The sequence below is a fragment of the Tympanuchus pallidicinctus genome, unplaced genomic scaffold (genome assembly GCF_026119805.1).
Source record: "Tympanuchus pallidicinctus isolate F22 unplaced genomic scaffold, pur_lepc_1.0 scaffold3, whole genome shotgun sequence".
Taxonomy (NCBI): Eukaryota; Metazoa; Chordata; class Aves; order Galliformes; family Phasianidae; genus Tympanuchus; species Tympanuchus pallidicinctus.
Window position 1 is genome coordinate 54,076,266 of NW_026294747.1, and position 8,657 is coordinate 54,084,922.

Here is an 8,657-nt window from a genome sequence, read left to right on the forward strand (position 1 = left end):
TGATGATGCTGCCAAGAGAAGCCTAAGGGCTATTGAGAATGACTTCAAGGGTCTGGGGAGGGTACTGGATGGTGCGGGAGTGCAGGTGGTCTTCTCTTCTATCCCTTCAGTGGCAGGGAAGGACACTGAGAGGATCAAAAAAACCCTCCTCATCAATAAATGGCTTAGGGGCTGGTGCAGGCATAAGAACTTTGGTTTTTTTGACCATGGGGCAATTTACTCAGCTCCTGGCATGACGGCTGCAGATGGAGCTCACCTGTCTGCAAGGGGTACAAGGATCCTAGAATCAACGAGGAGAGGGGTACTGATGGACCTTATTCTCACTAACAGAGAAGGGGTTGTCAGGGAAGTAAAGGTCGGGGGCAGCTTGGGTTGTAGTGGCCACGACATGGTGGAGTTCAAGATCCTGAGTGGAAGAAGTAAAGCAAAAAGTAGGATTGCTACGCTGGACTTTAGGAGAGCCAACTTTGATCTCTTCCGGGACCTACTTGGAGCTATCTCATGGGCTAGGGTGTGGGACAGTAAGGGGGCCTGTGAGAGCTGGTCGGCATTTAAGCAGCTCTTCTTCCAAGCTCAGGATCGGTGCATCCCTATGAGGAAGAAATCGGGAAAGGGTGGCAGGAGATCTGTGTGGATGAGCAAGGAGCTCGAGCACAAACTCAAAGGAAAGAAGAAGGCCCATGAAATGTGGAAAAAGGGTCTGACCACTTGGGAAGAATACAGGAATGTTGTCAGGGTCTGCAGGGATGCGACGAGGAAGGCTAAGGAAGACTAAGGAGAATGTGGCTCCCCTGCTAAGTGACGGGGGTGTTCTGGTAATGGGGGATGCTGAGAAGGCGGAGATACTGAATGCCTTCTTTGCTTCTGCCTTCAGTGAAAAAGCTCCCCCTTGGGAATCCGAGACCCTTGGGGTTAGTGAGAGGGCCTGGGGAATGGAAGACCTCCCTTCAGTCAGGGAAGAGGTGGTCCGAGAGCACCTATGCAACACCAGTGTTCACAAATCCATGGGATGCATCCACGAGAGCTGAGGGAGCTGGCAGAGGTGATTGCTGAACCGCTTTCTGTCATCTTTGAGAGGTCTTGCAGGACAGGGAGGTGCCTGAAGACTGGAGGATAGCCAATGTCACTCCGGTCTTCAAAAAGGGCAAGAAGGAAGATCCGGGTAATTATAGGCCTGTCAGCCTCACCTCTGTCCCTGGAAAGGTGATGGAACAGCTTGTGCTGGATGTCATCTCCAGACAACTGGAAGAAAAGGAGGTGATCAGGAGTAGTCAGCCTGGGTTCACTAGGGGGAGGTCGTGCTTGACCAACCTGGTAGCCTTCTATGATGTTGTCTCTGGCTGGGTGGATGGGGGGAGAGCAGTGGATGTAGTCCACCTTGATTTCAGCAAGGCATTTGATGCTGTCCCCCACGACATCCTTATAACAAAGCTGAGGAAGTGTGGCACAGATGAGTGGACAGTGAGGTGGGTTGAGAACTGGCTGACTGGCAGAGCTCAGAGGGTCGTCGTTGGCGGTGCGGAGTCTGGCTGGAGACCTGTAACCAGTGGTGTCCCCCAGGGGTCTGTGCTGGGTCCGGTCTTGTTCAACATCTTCATCAGTGACCTTGAAGAGGGGATAGTGGCCACCCTCAGCAAGTTTGCTGATGATACGAAGTTGGGAGGATTGGCTGACACGCCTGAAGGCTGTGCTGCCATTCAGCAAGAGCCGGACAGGCTGGAGAGCAGGGCAGAAAAAAACCGGATGAGGTTTAACAAAAACAAGCGTAGTGTCTTACACCTAAGGAGGAATAATTGCATGCACCAATACAGGTTGGGGGATGAGCTGCTGGAGGGGTGCTCTGCGGAGAGGGACCTGGGCATCCTGGTGGATGACAGGTCGGCCATGAGCCAGCAGTGTGTCCTTGTGGCCAAAAAGGCCAATGGCATCCTGGGGTGCATTGAAAAGAGCGTGGCCAGCAGGTCGAGGGAGGTGATCCTCCCCTTCTACTCTGCCCTGGTGAGGCCTCATCTGGAGTACTGCGTCCAGTTCTGGGCTCCCCAGTACAAAACAGACAGGGATCCCTTGGAAAGAGTCCAGCGGAGGGCCACAAAGATGGTGAAGTGCCTGGAGCATCTCTCCTATGAGGAAAGGCTGAGTGAACTGGGTCTGTTCAGCCTTGAGAAAAGACGACTGAGAGGGAACCTGATCCAGGTCTATAAATATCTGAGGTGTGGGGGCCATAGTGGTGAGGCCAGTCTCTTTTCAGTGGTACATGGAGACAGGACAAGGGGAAACGGCTGGAAACTGCAGCATAGGAAGTTCCACACAAATGTGCAAAGGAACTTCTTTACGGTGAGGGTGACGGAGCTCTGGAGCAGGCTGCCCAGGGAGGTTGTGGAGTCTCTGGAGATGTTCAAGACCTGCCTGGATGCCTGCCTGTGCGACCTGGTGTGGGGAACCTGCTTTGGCAGAGGGGTTGGACTCGATGATCTCTGGAGGTCTCTTCCAACCCCTTCAATTCTGTGATTCTGTGATTAAGTCTGGAAAAGACCTCTAAGATCACCTAGTCCAATCGGCAACCCATTCTCATCATGCCCACTAAATCACAACCTTCAGTGCTACACGAATCTTTTATTTGAAATACTCCAAGGACGGTGACTCCACTACCTCTCTGAACAGTCTGTTCTAATGCATTACCATTCTTTCTGAGGAGAAATTTATCCTAATATCCAACTTGAACACCCCCTGGCACAACTTAGGAGCATTGCCTCTTGTTCTATCGCTAGTTATCTGGAGGAAGAGGCAGACACCCACCTCATCGCAACCTGCACTTGGTGCTCGGTGGAATATACTGTGTGGTCTGTGCCTGACCTACGCCTGAATTAACAATGTGCCTACAAAGACTTGTGCCTCTGAGACACGGAGAAACGTGAGGCAATCAGAGAAGCAAATTCACGGCCAGTGTAGCTTGGCAGGCACCAGTGAACCCATCGGAGGTGTACCAAACTTAGGCGAATGGGAGTTAGCCGGTGTAGTTGAGGGGTTAGCTAAAATTTTTGTGAAGGTCAGAGTAAGAAGCGAATGCTGAACTCAGGGAGTGACGCTTCAGACCACTGCTGTTGCGCAAAGATCGCCCTGTCCTCAGGGAGAGATTCCTCCATGGAAACGGTGCACAGAGCACTTCGACCCCAGCTCTGCAGCTGCGCTGCCAACATGGTGCAGAAAGGGGAGGGAGACAGACAAACTCAGAGCCATGCAGAATTAAGTCAGGGTCATCTCATCCAGATGGGCTTTCTGTGCCAAGTGTAGCCCACTCGTCACAGAGAAGGTGAAGGCGATGTTCTTGGGCTACTTGACCCCTGCAAAATGGGGAGGAGCTAGGAAGGGATTCAGGTTGACAGAAAGTGTTTCCGAGCTTTTCACTAACACACCAAACATGGGCATACATCAGGATAAAAACAGAAGGAAAAGGTGAATTTTCCTTGTACAGGATTTTAGGGATTGGCATGAAAGGCAGTACTGCGTTGTCCCAGGGTAGCAGTATGAATCCTGCCAGCCTACAGACTGAGCAGGTGACGTCCCTCCATCTGAGTAATCTCCAGGTGCCCTTTCTCCTCCACGGGACTGCCAGCTGTCAGCACAAGTGAGAGCCCAGGGTTTTTCTCAATGCCTGCTGTGCTTCTCAGCGCCTGCCACGCTTGTCTCAGCGTGCTCCGCGTTTTGCTCAACGCACTCCAGACCGGCCAGTCTTCCAGTCAGGTTGAGTTTCAGGTCCCTGTTGGTTCTCTTTCCCGTGTCCCTGTTCGGGCGCCAATTGTTGCAACAGGGCCTCAAGCTCGAAAGAGCTGCTGACTCCTTTGCTTTGGTGCGGAAGAAAAGACTTTAAGTGCTTACCATCTTTTACACCCGCGCAACACAGCAGTTTCCCCACGTAACCAAGACTGGTGACATGTGAGGGCTAGGCGATTGTGAGTGTATAGGTCTGGCTCAAGTTATTGTTGAGTTTTGCCATTTATTAGAAATACAACAACCTTCTTTATCCCATAGGAGATGGCTGCCCCAGTTCGCAGAAAACACCTCGGGGCAATTCCCAGTGCCTACGGAGCGGTGTCCTCTCCATGCCCTGCGTGCTCGTCCGTGGGACAGTGCGCGTCTCTCATCTCCCATAGAGCAGCGTGGCTGTGAACCGATCGTGCAGCTCCGCCAAATCCTGCAGCGCCCGCTCGTATTTGTCCGGTTCCTCCTCCAGGTGCTGGAACATGTTGAGCGGTGGGGAAGCTCGGAACTCTTTTGGCAAGATAATCTCCTCAGGCAACGAGTCGTTTCCTACGATGAAGTGGTCCAGGCGTTTCTCCTCCACGCAGCAGTGCAGGTAGTTCAAGATGTCATCCATCCGCAGCAGGAAAGCCCTCCCGTGCCACCTTTGCAAAGGAATGGTATTCAGGAGGTGCATGATCACTGTCTTCATGTCGTAGATGGTAAACTTGAGGCTCGCCATGAGATAGCCACACAGTTGCAGATATCTGAGGTAGAATTTGCCCCCCCGGGGGTGGTTGGCTACATACTGCAGGAACTTTTTCTCTGCCACAACACAGCTCTGTGGCCAGACCGTGCTGGGGGTACGACGATACACTATCTCATGGCTGCTCAGAAAGATGTCCGTATCATCCTGCTGGACGCCAAACACAAACTCAACGTAGAAGATTCTTTTGTTGACATCTCTCACATGAAGCCTGCAGGAGCGCCTGGACTTCACCGTGTCTATCTCCATGGTGAACTCTGAGACGTGCATGAGTTTCCAGGCTTTTTTGATCAGCTCCTGGAAGCAGCGGGCAGTCTTCTGCGCGTCTAAGTGGGACGTAGTGCAGAGGCTGTGCAGGAGGCTGGGCTGCTGCCTTTTCAGCTCTTTGGCGGAGGTGTGGAGGAAGCACCGCATGCGCATCTCCTGCTCCCTCTTGCACGTGCATTCCAGCTCTACACGGATACGGGAGTACATTGCTGGTACCTCGCCTGTGGTGCCCAGATCCAGGTGGAAAGTGTGCCCACGGGGGGCCAACAGGGGCACAAGCAGGCTGAAGACAGGTACGTTTCTAACGGGACACCAGCCTTCGAAGGTACTGCCCACCTTGATGAGACGCTCTGGCACTGGGTAGAAAGTATCTGATACCATATTTCGGCATATATCCATGACGCCACACATCAGCGAGTACATCACTTCACAGTCCTCTTGATGGCTTCGGACTGTCCAGAACACATCGAGAGAAAAGACACCGTCATCCTCCTCTTCCTCCTCTTCCTCCTCCTCCTCCTCCTCCTCCTCCTCCTCCTGCTCCTTCTCAATGCTGGAGCTCTCCTCATCACAGGTGTCTTCAACTCTACGGAACTTTATACAGATCATCCACATGAAGCAATACAGAAGGATGGGAAGACAAAAAACAAAGCAGCGAAGCAGGGCTTGAGTGCCCATCGTGCTCAGCGCCGTGTTCTTCTCTTCCATCTCCAGCAGCAGCTTTGTCATCTGCTCTTGCAGATACACCTCACGCTGCTGCATGCGGTCGAGCGTGTCCACATCCAAATCACCAACTAATGGTATTCTCTGCGCCAACAAGGCGAAGAAAAACGCCAAAGCCATGATCTGGAAGAGGGGAGAGAGGGGAGGTCAGTGGGGCTGGGGGGGAGCTTGCGCTGGGGTCAGGGAGGAGCAGGAGTGAGGGAGCTGGGGGGCAGCAAGGGCCGAGGCCGGCGCTGGTGGTGACTGCCCGCAGAGCTGCTCGCAGGCTCCCTGAGAGCTCGCTGCCACCACTGCAGGCTCCCAAACCTCTCGCGGGCCAGCATTTGCGCCCGGCCCAGCACAGCCCTCCCCCTGCTGCTGTACTCACCGCTGGCCCAGGCCAAAGTGGAGCTTGGCTGCCTGCTCACGGCCTCAATACCAGCCCCGCACTGTGATGCACCGCGATGTCACAATGCCCCGGCCCCACCCTTCGGGCCCACTCAGCTGCCCAGGGCCCCATGGCCCTGCCATCGGCCCTGTTCTGAGGCACGTGGCCGGACTGAGCCCCCACGGAGCGAGCTCAACAGAGGTGCTGACTCCTTTGCTTCGGTGCGGAAGAAAAGACTCAAAGTGCTTTGCATCCTTTACACCTGTGCAATTCCCAGTGCCTACGGAGCGGTGTCCTCTCCATGCCCTGCGTGCTCGTCCGTGGGACAGTGCGCGTCTCTCATCTCCCATAGAGCAGCGTGGCTGTGAACCGATCGTGCAGCTCCGCCAAATCCTGCAGCGCCCGCTCGTATTTGTCCGGTTCCTCCTCCAGGTGCTGGAACATGTTGAGCGGTGGGGAAGCTCGGAACTCTTTTGGCAAGATAATCTCCTCAGGCAACGAGTCGTTTCCTACGATGAAGTGGTCCAGGCGTTTCTCCTCCACGCAGCAGTGCAGGTAGTTCAAGATGTCATCCATCCGCAGCAGGAAAGCCCTCCCGTGCCACCTTTGCAAAGGAATGGTATTCAGGAGGTGCATGATCACTGTCTTCATGTCGTAGATGGTAAACTTGAGGCTCGCCATGAGATAGCCACACAGTTGCAGATATCTGAGGTAGAATTTGCCCCCCCGGGGGTGGTTGGCTACATACTGCAGGAACTTTTTCTCTGCCACAACACAGCTCTGTGGCCAGACCGTGCTGGGGGTACGACGATACACTATCTCATGGCTGCTCAGAAAGATGTCCGTATCATCCTGCTGGACGCCAAACACAAACTCAACGTAGAAGATTCTTTTGTTGACATCTCTCACATGAAGCCTGCAGGAGCGCCTGGACTTCACCGTGTCTATCTCCATGGTGAACTCTGAGACGTGCATGAGTTTCCAGGCTTTTTTGATCAGCTCCTGGAAGCAGCGGGCAGTCTTCTGCGCGTCTAAGTGGGACGTAGTGCAGAGGCTGTGCAGGAGGCTGGGCTGCTGCCTTTTCAGCTCTTTGGCGGAGGTGTGGAGGAAGCACCGCATGCGCATCTCCTGCTCCCTCTTGCACGTGCATTCCAGCTCTACACGGATACGGGAGTACATTGCTGGTACCTCGCCTGTGGTGCCCAGATCCAGGTGGAAAGTGTGCCCACGGGGGGCCAACAGGGGCACAAGCAGGCTGAAGACAGGTACGTTTCTAACGGGACACCAGCCTTCGAAGGTACTGCCCACCTTGATGAGACGCTCTGGCACTGGGTAGAAAGTATCTGATACCATATTTCGGCATATATCCATGACGCCACACATCAGCGAGTACATCACTTCACAGTCCTCTTGATGGCTTCGGACTGTCCAGAACACATCGAGAGAAAAGACACCGTCATCCTCCTCTTCCTCCTCTTCCTCCTCCTCCTCCTCCTCCTCCTCCTCCTCCTGCTCCTTCTCAATGCTGGAGCTCTCCTCATCACAGGTGTCTTCAACTCTACGGAACTTTATACAGATCATCCACATGAAGCAATACAGAAGGATGGGAAGACAAAAAACAAAGCAGCGAAGCAGGGCTTGAGTGCCCATCGTGCTCAGCGCCGTGTTCTTCTCTTCCATCTCCAGCAGCAGCTTTGTCATCTGCTCTTGCAGATACACCTCACGCTGCTGCATGCGGTCGAGCGTGTCCACATCCAAATCACCAACTAATGGTATTCTCTGCGCCAACAAGGCGAAGAAAAACGCCAAAGCCATGATCTGGAAGAGGGGAGAGAGGGGAGGTCAGTGGGGCTGGGGGGGAGCTTGCGCTGGGGTCAGGGAGGAGCAGGAGTGAGGGAGCTGGGGGGCAGCAAGGGCCGAGGCCGGCGCTGGTGGTGACTGCCCGCAGAGCTGCTCGCAGGCTCCCTGAGAGCTCGCTGCCACCACTGCAGGCTCCCAAACCTCTCGCGGGCCAGCATTTGCGCCCGGCCCAGCACAGCCCTCCCCCTGCTGCTGTACTCACCGCTGGCCCAGGCCAAAGTGGAGCTTGGCTGCCTGCTCACGGCCTCAATACCAGCCCCGCACTGTGATGCACCGCGATGTCACAATGCCCCGGCCCCACCCTTCGGCCCCACCCAGCTGCCCAGGGCCCCATGGCCCTGCCATCGGCCCTGTTCTGAGGCATCTGAGCATGTAATAGCCTAGCATAAGATCACAGAATAAAAAACATAGTGACTCATGCTAGGAGACTGAATGTGCTGACCACAGATATGAGTAAGAGGTATTTATAGGAGCACTATAAGAAAGTGTAAAAATTAGGGTCATCTAAGAGTTCTAGTTCTAAGCACAATAGGAAGTACAACTGCTACCGCATGACAAGGTATTTCTGTGGCAACTGATAGCATTTCCATTAATCTGGAGTTCATTTCGGGCTATAATCAGCCTGAGGACACTGAATGCACGAAGCTGCAGCAAGATAACGAATGCCATGAGTAGAAAAAGAATATGTTTGTACCATGGGTACTATGGGATCAGAAGGGAGCAAGAACAGGGCTGCGGCTGGGTTGTCCCAGCACGTTGTGTCCCAGGCAGGAAATGCTCCCTGCCCTCCATTACCGGATCTCGCTGCATGGATTTCCCTGCAATAGACTGTGTAAAAAATGCAGTTGTGAGAAGTCTGCATCACTTCTCTTTCCCTGGTCCCATAGCTGCGTCACTGGTTGTGTCCTGGTATTGGAACAAAAGATATTAACTACC

The 8,657-nt window shown here is 54.0% G+C and overlaps 2 protein-coding genes across 3 annotated transcripts in view; both read right to left on the reverse strand.

Annotated features, from left to right (window-relative positions):
• Positions 1-3,387: 3,387 nt before the first annotated feature.
• The window catches only part of LOC128086674 (inositol 1,4,5-trisphosphate receptor-interacting protein-like 1), a 112,552-nt gene continuing 107,282 nt past the window's right edge, over positions 3,388-8,657 (reverse strand). Inside the window, exons 1-2 of one of the 2 annotated variants that reach the window (XM_052695543.1) lie at positions 5,862-5,954; positions 3,388-5,617 (exon numbers count right to left, since the gene is read on the reverse strand). In XM_052695543.1, the coding sequence (XP_052551503.1) occupies positions 4,139-5,614 (1,476 nt within the window). In that variant the 5' untranslated portion in view covers positions 5,615-5,617; positions 5,862-5,954 and the 3' untranslated portion in view covers positions 3,388-4,138. Of the gene's footprint in view, positions 5,618-5,861; positions 5,955-8,657 lie in introns of those variants that run through there. The other variant, XM_052695542.1, reaches the window with a different exon arrangement.
• LOC128086675 (inositol 1,4,5-trisphosphate receptor-interacting protein-like 1) lies at positions 6,133-7,679 on the reverse strand. Its single transcript, XM_052695544.1, has one exon. It carries the CDS (start codon positions 7,674-7,676, stop codon positions 6,201-6,203), a length of 1,476 nt encoding a protein of 491 aa, XP_052551504.1. The 5' UTR covers positions 7,677-7,679; the 3' UTR covers positions 6,133-6,200.

Bases quoted from the DNA above. Each gene is read 5' to 3' on its own strand.
- LOC128086675 (XM_052695544.1), bottom strand. From the start codon at position 7,676: ATGGCTTTGGCGTTTTTCTTCGCCTTGTTGGCGCAGAGAATACCATTA.